We start from the raw sequence: 16554 nt of genomic DNA, 5'->3' as shown, positions 1-16554 counted from the left end.
AACGGCGGAACGCATTAAATAAAAATAAGTAATAAAGTGCGTTCGACGCTCGAGGTCCACCGTGCAGTAGGTGTGAACACTGCTGCTAAGTAGTGACAGACGAGCAATATGGCGGAAATGCGCACGCGGGTTGAACGTCACCCAAGTGCGGTAAGCAATCTCTGTTTGCTCACAGAGATGTCAGCAGAGGTAAACACAAAAGGCTGAGCCTGTTAGTGTCACAGGTCTCAGGTAAATGCACACACGGTATCTGGTCACAGGAGCAGGACCCAAGACAGAGGAGCTGCGTCCGTCTAGACCTACCGTGCATGCGGCGTCGCTACTGCGGATGCCAAAGAGGGCTGCAGCGCGGCGCAGAATACTGCCGCTAGTCGACAAAGCAAGGAAGCAGGTGCAATGTCAGACGCTAGCACTGTGGATGATGTTGTAGTGGCTTGAGGCTTGCCACGCGCTGGCGCTGACTCTAATCTAAGTCCTTGTACACAATCGTAATATCAGAGGAAGGGGATCTTAATGAGTCATTTGCGGGTTCATACATCCATCATCATTCACACAGTAGCAACTAGAGACTGTACTAGCGCATGGCCGAACGGTCATGCGCGCTTTTTATAGCCGGGACCTTCCGGAAGCTTCCAGATCTCCGAGATGGACCAATGAGATCTGGAGCAGGACCTGGGCACATGACTCCCGATGTCCAATGGGAGATCATCTCGTGAGCATGCCCAGTAGGAGAACAGAGGAACTTAGTCTCTGGAGAGATCTGCTGCAAAGCAATCTGCTCTGCGGGAAATAGACAGCAGGAGACCGCAGAATGTGAGGCTCTGGATTCCTGCAGATCAGATGCAGAAACCTGATGCCTAACATTACCCCCCCTCCTAGGGCCCCTCCCCTCTGAGCCTTCCAATCCACCACCTTGTGCCCATCAGAGGCATAGGCCTCAGACTCGTCCGAGGGCAGGTCTGATGTCCCGACAGGTGACACGGAAAACCGGGACACGTGGAAGGTATCAGGGGCGGCAAGATCACCATGTTTAAGAAGAGACATGTGGGAGACAACGGGAGCGGAAAAATCGCCAGGAGCAGAAGTTGAAGTTGAACGCCGCAGTGTGTTGGTGGGCGTCGTCACTCTCTGTTTTAGAAAGCTATTCCGAGCACAAGAGGCACATGCCCAAATATATTTTTTTAGTGTCCCGAGCCCTGTGCGGCCACCAATAAGACCCTGCGAGGAGTTTTGTGGTCTGCATGTTGCCACAGTGACCACCCACACTGGACGCGTGTGCCCACGCGAGAACCTTCGTCCGAAGGCAAGGGGGGACAAAGGTCTTGCCTGGCAGCACAGAGTTTGGCCATTGCGGGGCCCCGCTATCCTGGGGAACAGAGTGCTGACAGTGGTAACCGCGAGTGGAACTTAGTGCTGGTGCGAGACACCTCCAGGGGCTCTGGGAGTGAACACTCTTTGTTATGAGTGGCAGAACACACTAAATAAAAGATATAAATAAAGTGTGTTCGCCGCTCGGGGTCCACCGTGCGGTAGTTGTTAAAACCGCTGCTAGGTGGTGGCAGAGCAATCTGGCGGTAATGTCACAGAGTTGGATATCACCCAGATGCACTAAAGCAATCCCTGTTAAACTCACAGAGTTGCTAATACAACAGATAGAAGTAACAACGCTGAGCCTGTAAAGAACACAGGGACTCAGCGACACACTAACTGAAAAAGGTCACCGGAGTAGTTATAAGGGACAACACTACTCCCGCCTAGACCTACCGTAAACACAGGTGTGACCGACGTTGCAACTGCGAACGCGTACTAAAGCTGCGACAGCAGCACGGTGTGAGACTTGCCGCAAGATAACACCGCAATAAAGCAGGCGCGATGTTTAACGCTAGCTGGTGCGCTTGTGGAGCAAAGGCGCACTGGCGCTAATACTGGCACTTAACTCATTCCCTCACACATTCGTAATATCATGGGAATGGGGTTTCAAATGAGTCATTCACCAGAACATGCATCCATCAACAAACACACAGTAGCAAGTATGACTATACTAGCGCATGGCGGAACAGCCATGCGCACTTTTTATAGCGATCGGGACCTTCCGGAAGTCTCCATAATCCTGAGCTGAACCAATGGAATCAGGAACAGGACCTGAGCACCTGACTCCTGAACTCCAATGGGAGATAGTCCCACGAGCATGCTCAGAAGATGGAATGAAGGACTTAGCTTCCGGAGAGAGTTGCTGTAAAGCAATCTCCTCTGCAATCTCTTCTGCAGTGGAAAGAGAGCAGAAGACTGCAGGATGTGAGTGTCTAGATTCCTGCATAGTCAGGGCAGAAATCTGACTCCTAATATTACCCCCCCTCCCTGAACACTCCAATCCACCAGCCTATGCCCGACAGTGACAAAGGCCTCAGACTCGTCCAAAGGCGAGCCTGATGTCCTGGTAGGTGAAACCGAAAACTGGGACACCCGGATGGTATCAGCGGAGGCCAGGTCACCAGGTTTCAGGAGGGACACCCGGGAGATACTGGGAGCGGGAGTTGCAGGGTAACGCCGCCGTGTATTGACGGCCATCGCCACACTCCGTCTGGGAAGGCTATCCTGAGCACATAAAGTGCATGCCTGAATAAATTTCTTCACGTCCCGAGCCCTATGCGGCCACCAATACGATCCGGCCAGAGACTTCGTGATCTGCATATAGCCACGATGGCTGTCCGCATTGGACACGTGTGCCCACGTGAGAATCTTGGGCCGCAAGCGAGGAGGGACAAAAGTCTCGCCAACCGACTCACAATCAGACCATTGCGGGGCGCTGTCCTCCTGAGAAGCAGCGTGTAGATGGTGACAACCGCACATGGACTTTTGAGTCGGGCATGTCTCAAAGATGGTGCGAGACACCTCCATGGGCTCTGGGGGTAGAATCTCTGGCTCTGGAGGCTCAAAAAAAAAATTGGGAGCCGGAGTACTTCTCCGTTTGGAGTGAGCACGCTCCATACCGCGCTCCGAGAAACGGAGGTCGATACGGGTGGAGATGGAGATTAACTCCTCCTGACTGGTGGGAATCTCTCTAGTAGAGAGGGCATCCTTTACGTGCTCCGCTAAACCTCTCCAAAAAACAGGGATAAGAGCCTTATCGTACCACTCCAGTTCGGACGCCAGTGTCCGAAAACAGACGGCGTACTGGCTAACCGAGAAGGAACCCTGAGACAAGGCAAGCAGCTGCAGAGAGGTGTCATGTGTGACCCGTGGACCGAGGAAGACTTGCTTGATGGCTGCTAACAAGTGCGCAGCAGTCCAAATCTCAGGGTCACCACGCTCCCATAAAGGCATAGCCCATTCCAACGCCTTGCCCGACAGTAGGGAAACAATAAAGGCCACCTTGGCCCGTTCCGTAGGGAACTGCTCAGCCAGCAGCTCCAGCTGGATTGAGCACTGGCTGGTGAAGCCCCTACAGGAGGCGCCATCACCGGAAAATGTATCGGGCAACAGGAGACAGATAACTGTCTGCGCAAGGGAGGACATGGACAAACGACCAACTGCATCGGTAAGTGTCTTGACAGCAGCATCAGTGGACAGCGCAGCAGAGAGAGCCCGCTCAAGGGTGGTCAAGTGGCCCTCTAGCTGGCGGATGCACTGTAGAAGTTGCTGCTGTTCTGCCATCACTAGCCAGACCCTGACGCTAGTTTAATGTTATGAGTGGTGGAACACACTAAATAAAAAATATAAATAAAGTGTGTTCGCCGCTCGGGGTCCACCGTGCGGTAGTTGTTAAAACCGCTGCTAGGTGGTGGCAGAGCAATCTGGCGGTAATGTGCACAGGGTTGGATATCACCCAGATGCACTAAAGCAATCCCTGTTAAACTCACAGAGTTGCTAATACAACAGATAGAAGTAACAACGCTGAGCCTATTAAGAACACAGGGACTCAGCGACACACTAATGGAAAAAGGTCACCAGAGTAGTTATAAGGGACAACACTACTCCCGCCTAGACCTACCGTAAACACAGGTGTGAACGACGTTGCAACTGCGAACGCGTACTAAAGCTGCAACAGCAGCGCGGTGTGAGACTTGCCGCAAGATAACACCGCAATAAAGCAGGCGCGATGTTTGACGCTAGCTGGTGCGCTTGTGGAGCAAAGGCGCGCTGGCGCTAATACTGGCTCTTAACTCATTCCCTCACACATTCGTAATATCATAGGAATGGGGTTTCAAATGAGTCATTCACCAGAACATGCATCCATCAACAAACACACAGTAGCAAGTATGACTATACTAGCGCATGGCGCAACAGCCATGCGCTCTTTTTAAAGCAAACGGGACCTTCCGGAAGTCTCCAGAATCCTGAGCTGAACCAATGGAATCAGGAGCAGGACCTGAGCACCTGACTCCTGAACTCCAATGGGAGATCGTCCTACGAGCATGCTCAGAAGATGGAAGGAAGGACTTAGCCTCCGGAGAGAGTTGCTGTAAAGCAATCTCCTCTGCAATCTCTTCTGCAGTGGAAAGAGAGCAGGAGACTGCAGAATGTGAGGGTCTAGATTCCTGCATAGTCAGGGCAGAAATCTGACTCCTAACACTCTGGCTCGGGTAATTCCGGAGGTTCAAAAAGGTCGGGAGCCGAGGTAACCTTCCGTCTGGGTTGAGCACGCTCCAACCCGCGCTCCGAAAAACGGAGATCAATGCGGGTGGCTATGGCAATCAGCTCTTCCAGACTTACAGGAACCTCTATGGTAGACAGAGCATCCTTAACATGCTCCGCTAAACCTCTCCAAAACACAGGGATGAGGGCTTTATCAGACCACTCCAGCTCGGAAGCCAGTGTCCGAAAGCAAACGACATACTGGCTGACCAAGAGAGATCCCTGAGTTAATGCAAGTAGCTGGAGAGAGGTATCGTACGTGACCCATGGTCCCAGGAAGACCTGCTTGATAGATGTTAAGAACTGAGCAGCGGTCCGAACCTCTGGGTCACCACGCTCCCATAGTGGCGTGGCCCACTCCAACGCCCTACCCGACAGTAGGGAAACAATAAACACCACCTTTAGCCCATTCCGTAGGGAATCACGTAGCCAGTAACTTCAGCTGGATAGAGCACTGGCTCACGAAACCCCTTTATCGGGCAACAGGAGTCGGGAAACTGTCGGCGCAGGGGAGGACATGGACATTCGTGAAACCGCCTCTGCAATTGCCTGTACAGCAGCCAAAGTAGACTTCGCAGCAGAGATAGCACTCTCAAGAGTAGCCAACCGGCCCTCTAGCTGCCAAATGTACTGTAGGAGTTGCTGCTGATCTGCCATTACTAGCCAGACCCTGGTGCTAGTATAATGTTAGGAACGACGGAATGCATTAAATAAAAATAAATAATAAAGTGCGCTCGCCGCTCGGGGTCCACCGTGCAGTAGGTGTGAACACTGCTGCTAAGTAGTGACAGACGAGCAATATGGCGGAAATGCGCACGCGGGTTGAACGTCACCCAAGTGCGGTAAGCAATCTCTGTTTGCTCACAGAGATGTCAGCAGAGGTAAACACAAAAGGCTGAGCCTGTTAGTGTCACAGGTCTCAGGTAAATGCACACACGGTATCTGGTCACAGGAGCAGGACCCAAGACAGAGGAGCTGCGTCAGTCTAGACCTACCGTGCATGCGGCGTCGCTACTGCGGATGCCAAAGAGAGCTGCACCGCGGCGCAGAACACTGCCGCTAGTCGACAAAGCAAGGAAGCAGGTGCAATGTCAGACGCTAGCACTGTGGATGAACTGTAGTGGCTTGAGGCTTGCCACGCGCTGGCGCTGACTCTAATCTAAGTCCCTGTACACAATCGTAATATCAGAGGAAGGGGATCTTATTGAGTAATTTGCAGGTTCATACATCCATCATCATTCACACAGTAGCAACTAGAGACTATACTAGCGCATGGCCGAACGGTCATGCGCGCTTTTTATAGCCGGGACCTTCCGGAAGCTTCCAGATCTCCGAGATGGACCAATGAGATCTGGAGCAGGACCTGGGCACATGACTCCCAATCTCCAATGGGAGATCGCCTCGTGAGCATGCCCGTAGGAGAACAGAGGGACTTAGTCTCTGGAGCGATCTGCTGCAAAGCAATCTGCTTTGCGGGAGATAGACAGCAGGAGACCACAGAATGTGAGGCTCTGGATTCCTGCAGAGCAGATGCAGAAACCTGACGCCTAACACATGGTCCCTTCCTAGACTATTAATATCAGTCCACATCAGTCAGCCTAGCCTTTGCTGGTTATTAATTATAGGGGGGACCCCACATAAAAGTTTGGGGTTGTTACCCTTTGCTGCAGAGAAAAAAAATGCTGAAAAAACACCAAGTGTGAACATACCCTAAGGAAATCCTGAAAACATGACATGTTGTGGGCTTTGACTACTGCAATTCTCCTATTGGAACCTCTTTCTTTATTACGATACGATGATTTGCTGTGTATGGTGCTGGAGAAAAATAGCGCAATAGGGTCTTATCCGAGAAACAAATGATTGAAATGTTAGTACTCACCAGATTGAGCCACAAAACAGGCTTGTAGAGATATCCGCTGCAGCAGATCTACTGGTCCACTCATGACCAAGTGAAGATAAAAAAAATGACATTGTGGTGTTCCTGATGAAGAATTTGTGTACTTTGAAATGCGTTGAATAAATTCCCAATAAATGGCTACATGTTTTGGACCTTGAATCATTCAGCAGCGCAGATTAAATCCACAATCTACCCATTTTTTTTTTTTTTTTTTAGATACAATGATTTGGAAATCTTTTCTAGCCATAACCCTGTCCCAGTTGCATTGAAATATGTTGCTGCCATCAAGATTTGCTAAATTACTTAATTTTTTCAAACGACGTAGAAAAATGTCTAACATTCACCTTCTGATCTGTGTCTTATGATCTGTTGTGAATAAAATATGTCAGACTAATTGAATAACCAAAGGAATATAACCATAATGTTTTGTGTACATGTATTCCCTTAAAACACTTTAATGATAATTATAATTAAAAAACACCTAAAGATATTTTTTATGGTCCAGGATGACCAAATTTCCACCCTTATTTGAGGATTTTATTATGATATCCTTATTTTTTTCAAGTGCAGAAAGGGACTCCCTTTAACCCTGAGAAAGATTACACACATCTTTCTTATAATCATTCTTGATTTTACACAGATCAGTTTCCACCATTCTAATAAAGATATCAACACTGGTGGTATTCATAACAGGAGGCATACGAGTACTCCTGTTCTTTAAATCAGTAAAGGGTCTTTTCCACGTACTTGATTGTTCTCCCTCAAAAGAGATGTCAAAACTTGGACACTATCAAAATCCTCCTCCGATAAACCCAATCTTTTACATTCATCTCTATTGTGTTGTTGAAAGAAGAGTTTCCATTTAAGGTTACGCCCAAACAGATTTAAATCTTTAACCCACCTGAAGCAATCAAAACAAGAGGTAGGCACAAAATTCAGACCTTTTTGCAATAATAGATAGTCATTACCAGACAACTCACAAGATGATAAATTGATAATCTGCCCCTGATTTATACTTGTTTTCTCCTCAAATAGTAGCCCATTGTTGGGCCCCTGTCCAAAAAAGACTGCGGTAATAAAGAGGAAGATGTAGATGGTACAGTGGGGTAATTTCTCAAATCCCTCCCATTTCCTCTCTGTATTGATTTTTTGGCAAACGCCATTTGCCCTGATTTTGTCTCCCTCTTCCACGATAGTAATCTGAACGCTCAGTATCTGAGGTATCCAAGTCTGATGAAGATACCTCCACAACAGTTTTTGTTTGATACTCAAAAGCTTTGTTGTCTTTAAATTCAGCAAACTGTGCGTGTTTTCTATCTTTTAATTTCGTTTGAAACTTTTCTACTGAGGTTTGAAGGATATTCTCCCGTCTTGAAAAATCAGGGTCAGATTTCAATTTTTTAACTCTTTCAATAGAGCAATTAAGCTTTTTAATAGATTCCTCAAAGAGTTTTTTTTTTCCTCCACAAGAATCAATTGCATAAATCTAGTGGAGACCTCAACAGACTCTTTGGTCTAGGCTGCCAACAGAGAAGGATTAGCTGTGCGGGGTGAGGGTTGTAGGTTAATTCTTAACCCTTTTGGTACTATTTTGTTCTTGATATAATTTTCAAGACCCTTCACCTCCCACCAGGACCGTATATTCTCTTTATAATATTGATATACTTCATTAAAAAGAGTTTTCAGAGAAGGATTATCAATACTTTCTGGAGTAGCACTGGTGGAAAAAACTTGATTATCATCCTGCACCCATAAATCCTCATTAATAGGGTTTGAAAGAAAGCTAGCCATATTTCGAAAATTCAAAACATATCAGACTAATTGAATAACCAAAGGAATATAACCATAATGTTTTGTGTGCATGTATTCCCTTAAAACACTTTAATGATAATTATAATTAAAAAACACCTAAACCCCGTCAAAACATGGATCAAAGTCCACAAAAATAGAAATAGACCATTAAGCCCTACACCAGGACTACGATAACCTATCTGCACACCTTCCTTACCGTGGAGGTTGGCACCCTAAAAGATACGATTGTTTGGCGCCCCCACTTAACGTCGTCTAACCCTATCTTCCCTATCTCACCCTAGATGAAAAGGTGGGAAAACAATCTTTAAAAGAAAGGGGATGAAGGAAGAAAAATGAAGGAAAAGATTTTTATGCAGAAAAAACCTATTGGTAGGGAAATATCAATTCATATTCAATAGGAGTTTGCATATATAAGGCTATTAAGCCTAATAATATTGCACTCGTATATGCTTCCCAGAAAAAGACCACTTTATACCGATAAAAAATGTGATCAAAAAGTACTAAATGTGCATTGCCACAATTGTAGGTCCTCTGGCATGGTGTATAAAGCAACATGCACATGCCCTCTTGATTATGTTGGGAAGACCATTAGAGAGCTTAGGGTAAGAGTAGGTGAGCATTTGAATGATATTAGAAACAAAAGAGATACACCTATTGCCCAACACATGAATGAGGTTCATGGTGGATCCCTGAAGGAGATTACTTTTGGTATGATTGGGTTGATAAGACCAAAACCCAGAGGGGGGGATTTGGATAAAATTATACAAAGAAGAGAAACAGAGTGGATATACAGGCTCCAATCCCTTTCCCCTAGAGGCCTCAATGAATGTCTATCATACACTTGTTTTTTATAAGGGTCATCTCTATTTGTGGTGTCAGTAATCCTCCTGTTTTCCCTTTTAAACTGAATTGGGTGTTTTTGAAAAAGTTTAGCTAGCTTATTGCAAGTAGTGTGTTTTGTCACACTAGCTCTATTATGAGCCTTAGAATCATTCTATATTGTATTATAGTATATCCTGTTAGTTTTTGATTTTAGTTTGCATAGCTCCTTACTGCTTAAAGGTTTGATCTGTGAGATTGTATGATTCCTCTCTGCTCATCCGGTTGGTTATATGGGGGTTAAACACCTTACATCTACATTTGGCGCTCTTTTCATATGGGCATCATGTGTTAAAATATCTATACACTTGTGCCTTTTGAATAAAATACGAATCTGAACTGAGAAAAGTAAGTTAATGTGTATGCACAATGTAGGTGCATATTAACACATGACCATTAACCAGAGAAAGCAAAAAACACAAATATCCTGAACTAAAAAGTAAAAATAAACTGCAAATAATGCATAAAGGTAATAATAATAATAAGGGTATTTAGTAAACATAATTTTGATCAAACTAATGTACAAGCCATCCCGCCACGTCACGGCAACCCTTGTGGGACAGGCCCTACTCTAGTATTTAAAACCTTTTCACTTGCCAAGTGACGTGAATGTGAACAAGGATCGAGCGGCTGAACCACTAGTAAAAGCTGAGGCCAGACAGGATGGTTTTCCCATTCACACAAAAGTGAATAAAATATGGCAATAAGAGATTTCCAAATCATTGCATTCTTTTTTCCTTTATGTTTTATAAAGCATCCCAACATTTGTTTGGATTTGGGGTTGTATATTTGTTCCCATTATTGTTATCTCAAACTTTTGCAATGGTTTCTTTTAATTCTTGTATCCATTGCTACAAACTTTGACTTTTTGGCAAATTCTTTTATTGCGCTATGTATTTCTTTAATTCTAAATGTTGTTTGGCTATTTGTTAAGTCTATAAATTGCACAGAACCTTTTAGAACAGTATATTGTTCCATTCTTGTGTAAGTTTCATCTAGGAAGCTGTTGTGGGGATCCTTTTTATCTGTAACCCTCTGGGGGATCAGTTTTTTTTTTTTAACATTATTTTTGAAGCTTACCACAGCTCAGTTTTTTTAATCTGCAGCTTCTCCAAAATGTTCATTAAATTCTTCAAAGGTAAACCAACATGAACTAGAAAAATTGTAAAATTTGTGCTTGAAAAAAATAGTAAAAATTTTAATTCAGCATCTGCGAGTACAGACATTGTGGCAAAGACCAGATGAGAAGACAGAACGTAAAGTCAATTAGGGAACCGCACTGACAGAACAAATATCATTTTGCTATGACAAGTAAGGGAACAGGTACATGTATTCCTGTTAATTATATTCCCAGCCTCACGCTCATGTGGGACTTCTGGGTTTCATGGAAAGGTTCTGCGCAAACTCGCAGGAGATCAGTGTCACAACTTCTTGACGTCTGTCTACTGTACTACTGCTGATTGAACTATTCCTACTGTGCTGTCAATCTTTTTCACAAGTTAACTGTGATGTCCTAGTTTCATGAGGTGTCTCGGTGTCCGGTGCTCTCTTAACACATGTGATTACTTTTGGTTGATGTACTCTTATTATTTTCATCTGGATTATATTTGAGAGAGCCCTGAACACTTAGATATAACATCATGATGGTTACTTTTGGGACTATCCAAGTTCATGTGAGATTTTTTGAGCACAAAGGCATTATTATTCTGTCCCGTATGTGCCCACTGTGATAGCAGCCCACTTTAACTACATTTCAGGATATTTTGGTCACGTTTATTGTGTATGTACCCTCTTTGTACACAGTCTGCTCACTCAATTAGTGTCTCTTTTTGCATGTATTTACATTTTGTCTTTTTTATATGACTAATAAAATTTGATATTTTTGTAAATTAGCATAGACTCTATTTTCTCCGTTTTTTCTAGCATTTATTAGGGAGTCGCTGCTGTTATGCAATCTTGCTCTCTTTATGAAGCATGGTAATTACCCATTAGTAAGTTATTTATTATGTTTTGGAGATTTGTTATATTTCTTGACGTCTGTGTTGCATACCTGTCCCAGATATCCCGGACTCCATTTCCTTTCCCTGCGTCCTTTGCCTTCTGCTGTCCTACACGTCGGATTTTGCAGGTAGCCTGGAGTGGATCAAAGACATCATCTACCTAAACTTATTTAAGGCCCATTTAGATGCACACCGGTGTCTTGGGATTGAGACTTGCTCCATTATCTGTACTTGCAATGTTTGTGCTCTCATTTATTCCTGCTGCGTTCCACTTCATTCGTCCTTACGTCTTCCAGCTTGTTGCATCAACGCCCGGAGTCCGTGCGCCTATTCAGACTTGGGGCTTAGAGGGTTTCCTCACCTGGTCAGCCTAATAGTGTGCTATGACCTCCCACATGTGTACAGTTTGTCAAATGTGTATAAGCGAATTACGTCCATTTTAGAGAATGTGGATTTTTTCTAAAATTCAGGTAGAATTCAATTCCACTAAAGCAAATTTTCTGACATCTACTGTAAATATATTTATACTTTTTTAGGAGCAATAGCGGAAGGACAGCACACTAGATTTCTTCACCTATATCTACGTCACTGCATATTTACAGTCACAATCATTTTCTTTCGGTAATATTTGTTTTTCCATCTGATTTTTTTTCCTTCTGTCATTCACAGCATGCAGAACATAGAATTAGTATTTCCATCCAAACAAGAAGCGCTTATTGATTGGTCACAGAAGGTGGTGGAGAAGTCTATAGAACTGGAGCACTGTGAGAGGAAACTACTTCTAAAGAGTGGAAATATGAGGCAAGTCAAACTTTGATAAAATAAACTATGTTGTCAATAAATAAGCAATAAATTGCCAAAAAAGTAAAATGACAACTCCCTGCTACTGTTACTGCACAGTCTGGTACAATCTTCAGACACTGTTTATAGAGGCAGAAGAAGACCTTCCTTACTGGGCGATTTTACATTTTTGTTCTTTTTTCCTCCCCTTCGTCCAAGAGTCATAACGTTTTTTTATTTTTTTTCCATCAAGATAGACGTATGAGGGCTTGTTTTTCAGTTTTTAATGGCACCATTCATTTTACCATGACTAGGGATATCGTGAATTCTCCATGAAATATACCATATGCTTAACCAAGCAGTAATTCTCAGAGTTTGATCGGAGTGTCAGCATAGTGTGATCTGAATCTCTCAGATGAGAGAATCTTAGCACTGTGATGAGAAGATGGATAACTAAATTTCTCCATTCTGTGAGCCCGCAGAATTTGGATGTCATCCGAGTGCCGTCTGATCTTTTACACACAACCGGACACTTGAATTGGCGATTGGCTTCTGATTTTGTAGGGAAATGATAATATGCTATAATTTCTTTCACAGACAGATTCAGTCAGTGAAAATAATTTATAATTAGCATTTCCCTATCGAATAACATTGGTCTAAATCCTATCTGATAAAAAAATCACATACCATTAATCCAATGTATATGCTGGTGTGAGCGAGCACTTAAAGGAATTGGTCCTTTTTGAACTTTTTTAGCTCCTAGGTTCATTAATATATAGAATTAGAAACTGAGCTTTTGTTACTCTTCCTTGTCTTTGTTGATCATCTTCAGTGGTGATCTTACTGGTTGTCTGCAGTGCTGACCACATTAAATGTCACCGCTGCAGCCAATCAACAAAAATCGGAGTAGCAGTGCTGCTTGTGAGGATGGTATGTAAACTCCAGTTGCTTAATTTAGACATCAGCTAGCCTATGAGCTAAGAATTGTTGAAATGGTATAACTAACCCCTTTAAGGGCTATCGGTAAGAGGTCCATTCTCCAGTGCTAAAGCCTCTCTATGTAAGATAAGCCAATGTAGATATACATGTACTGTATATGGGGAGAGTGTGGTATGTGTTCTTATTTTGATGTCATTCTTTTGTTTTCTATAGGAAAATGGGTCTCAATGTTCTCACTCCATGGCTCGCCCCAATAATCTGGGATAACATATATAACATCAACATTTTAGATAAGCAACACAAAGGTACAAGAATTGGATTGTTTGTATTTGCTGTCAAAAAGTAAGTATACATTGGAAACTAATGGTTTGTTCATGGTGCATGATGTGGAGTAGAGTTGAGCGACTTTGGTCGGATCGGGTTTCGTGAAACCCGAATGAAACAAAATTTGAGTCGGATGAAACTGGTCCGACTAGGGCAAAAAAAGTCGGAGTTTCGTCCGAAACCCGACCCCAATGCAAGTCAATGGGGAATAAAAGTCGGCATTGAGTGGATGAATGTCATCCGCTCAATGCCGACTTTTATTTCCCATTGACTTGCTGGAGATCGTGATTTCTGCTGTACATAGCAGTGATGATGCCCTGCTATGTATACCACAAGCTTCAAGTCCCCTAAGGAGACTATTAAATTCAGTAGAAAGTAGGAAAAATATTTTTTTCCATTATATGAAAAAAATAAAAAAAGCAAAAGTTCAAATGAAGCCCCTCCTTTTTGCCCTATTTAAAATAAAACAATTGAAAAAAAAACAAAATAAGCATTTTCAGTTTCACTGCTTTTAGAAATGTCTGATCTATCAAAATATTAAATAAATTAATCCGATTGGTAAATGGTGTGATGATACAAGAAAAACGCCAGAGTTTTGTTTTTTTGTCCGCCGCAATAAAATGCAATAAGTGGCGATCAAAACATTGTATCTACCCCAAAATAGAATCAGTAAAAACATCAGCTCAAGGCACAAAGAAAAGCCCACATACAGTCACAGATCCAAAAAAATGAAAAAGTTATAGGTCTCGGAAAATGATGGCAAAAGCAAAAATTATTTTTTTCTTTTACAAATTTCTTAATTTTTTTACACCACCTAAAAAAAGCTATACAGTTTGGTATCTGTGTACTCGTACTGATCTTTGTGAATCATATTGCGAGATCAGTTTTACCATATAATTAACAACACGTTTTTTGCAATTTCAACACACTTGGATTTTTCCCCCCTTTTCCAGTACACTGTATGGTAAAATGAATGGTATCAATCAAAAGTACAACTCGTCCCGCAAACAACAAGCCCTCATATGGCTATATTAATGCAAGAAATAAAAAAGTTATGGCTCTTGTAATAAGGGAAGGAAAAACAGCAAATAAAAAAAACCCTGGAAAATCGTTAGTGATCAGGTTGAAGAGCTAATTTACACGGTTTCCCATAAAGACTTCCCAATAAGACACCAAACTGAGCTGGTTTCCTTAAATAGAGCCAATACCCCCAAAAGTGATTTATGGGCATCTCATTGAGCTAGTCAAAGGCTGCTCCTAAGGACGGGGTCACAATTGCAAGAAATTCGTATGAGTCTCACGTCTCAATACCTGGAACTGCCGCCGGCATTCGGACCGGAGCGCTTAGCTGCATAGAAATACATGCAGCCACACAAACCGGTCCTGAGTGCCGGCGGCAGTGCCGGGTATTGAGACGTGAGACTCATGCTAGTTTCTCGCAAGTGTGTCCCCGGCCTAACAGATAAGGGACAGGTTCCCTAAAACAGCTGTTTAAAGATGAGTATCTGAATTGTTCTATATCCGTATTCATTTTGCATGGCTGTTGAAATGCTCAGGCATTGACTTATGGAATCTCCCCACCTTTGGACAAATCAGACATCAAGGGGAAGTAAGAGCTGCGACTGGCCACTCACTTTCTCTTGATGTCTTTTGTCCAAAGGCGGGGAGAGCTAAGCCAGTGCTTATTGGACACACGGCTCATGTGACACAACAATTTCACTTAAGCCCTGGGAGAGGGAGTGACGACAACACTGGAACGGCGCTGGCACCGGAGGGGAGTATACTGTAGATGTTGTTGTTTTATGGGTGCAAACAAGCTGATTGAGACAGGGTTGTCCGAGTAGTGGATAACTCAATTAATAAACTAAATTTATTCTTTACAGGTATATCCAATTCCTTCTACCATTCTTGGAATCTGCGGAGCGTTATTTCATGGTTGGTCACAATGTTACATACTATGTATTCACAGACAATGTTAATGATGTAGTTAAGCCAAAAATGGCCAATGGTCGCATCTTGCAACTTCACAATGTGACTGCTGACAAACGCTGGCAGGATGTGTCCATGAGAAGAATGGAAACCCTCACGATTTTCACCAAGGAGTATATGCCCAATGAGATAGACTACCTGATATGCACCGATGTGGATATGGTATTCAATGATCATGTAGGGGTCGAAATACTTGGAGACCTGGTAGGGACGCTCCACCCATCATTTTTCCTTTCTGAACCAAACTCCTTTTCATATGAGCATAGACCAATTTCTGCGGCATATATACCACAAGGGGAAGGAGACTTCTATTACATGGCCGCTCTGTATGGTGGAAAAGTAGAAGAAATTTACAAACTTTGTATGGAATGTCAGAAAGGTATTATGGAGGACAAGAAAAAAGGTATTGAAGCTGTGTGGCAGGAGGAATCTCATCTGAACAGGTATCTGTTCTACAATAAACCTACTAAGATACTTTCACCCGAATACATCTGGGATACCGACCTACCAAATGGTGAGTTCATCAAGAAGAAGCGATTCTTAGCCGTGCACAAAAACCATAAAGAAGTGAGGAACTAAAATGCTGTTATCTAAAGATAAAACGAAATATGTAATGTGTTCATCCAGTAGTAGCAGCAGTTCTACCCTTATATTTACCAGCTAGGAGTTGATTTATTGCACGCTCCTATCAAGGACATAGAACTTTACATTTCATTTTTTAGGTGTTGAGTTGATCATACTGGAAGTGGAGACGACTATTGCAAAGAGCAAATAATGTTCCTGTTTTTCTCATTATGCATATGTCTCTTTGCTAAAGTGATTGGGAGAATTAGAAAAATGTTTCAATGTTATTTAACTCCTGTTTCAATAGATTTTTATTTATTTTTCCAAAAAGATAAAAATAAAATTATTTTTTAACAATAACAAGCTGTGCATGTGGCATATCACTTCTATCTTTTAAGTATATCTTCTCTCAATATTTTACTCTACTTAAGATATTAATCATTGCAATGGGAGAGATAGGCAGGGGAAAGGCAAGAAGGACAATACCAAATTTTATTAAGTGGGGGATTAGAAGGTTAAATGAATGGGTGTTACGGACTAGCGGAACACACCAAATAATAAGGATGGTGTTTAGGTGCGTTCGCAGCCCGGGGTCAACCGTGCAGAGGTGTTAACTGCTGCTCGGTATTGGCGGACGCGATATGGCGGTATAATAGTGGAACACACGGGGTTAACCTCACCCAATGTGTACAGCGGCGGACTCTGTTATTTCACAGAGCCGCACAACCGCAAAAT

The 16554-nt window shown here is 43.2% G+C and overlaps 1 protein-coding gene across 1 annotated transcript in view; it reads left to right on the top strand.

The window, feature by feature from the left end:
* LOC141085757 (histo-blood group ABO system transferase 1-like) overlaps window positions 1-16171 on the top strand; it is a 31068-nt gene extending 14897 nt beyond the window's left edge. The window contains exons 2-4 of the mRNA XM_073571300.1: window positions 11893-12024; window positions 13156-13284; window positions 15150-16171. Of these exons, the coding sequence (XP_073427401.1) occupies window positions 11893-12024; window positions 13156-13284; window positions 15150-15834 (946 nt within the window). The 3' untranslated portion in view covers window positions 15835-16171. The remainder of the gene's footprint in view (window positions 1-11892; window positions 12025-13155; window positions 13285-15149) is intronic.
* The last annotated feature ends 383 nt before the right edge of the window (window positions 16172-16554 follow it).

The sequence above is a fragment of the Dendrobates tinctorius genome, unplaced genomic scaffold, assembly GCF_039654945.1.
Source record: "Dendrobates tinctorius isolate UK_male_01 unplaced genomic scaffold, ASM3965494v1 ptg000029l, whole genome shotgun sequence".
NCBI lineage: Eukaryota > Metazoa > Chordata > Amphibia > Anura > Dendrobatidae > Dendrobates > Dendrobates tinctorius.
This window is presented reverse-complemented; position numbering and strand designations above follow the sequence as displayed.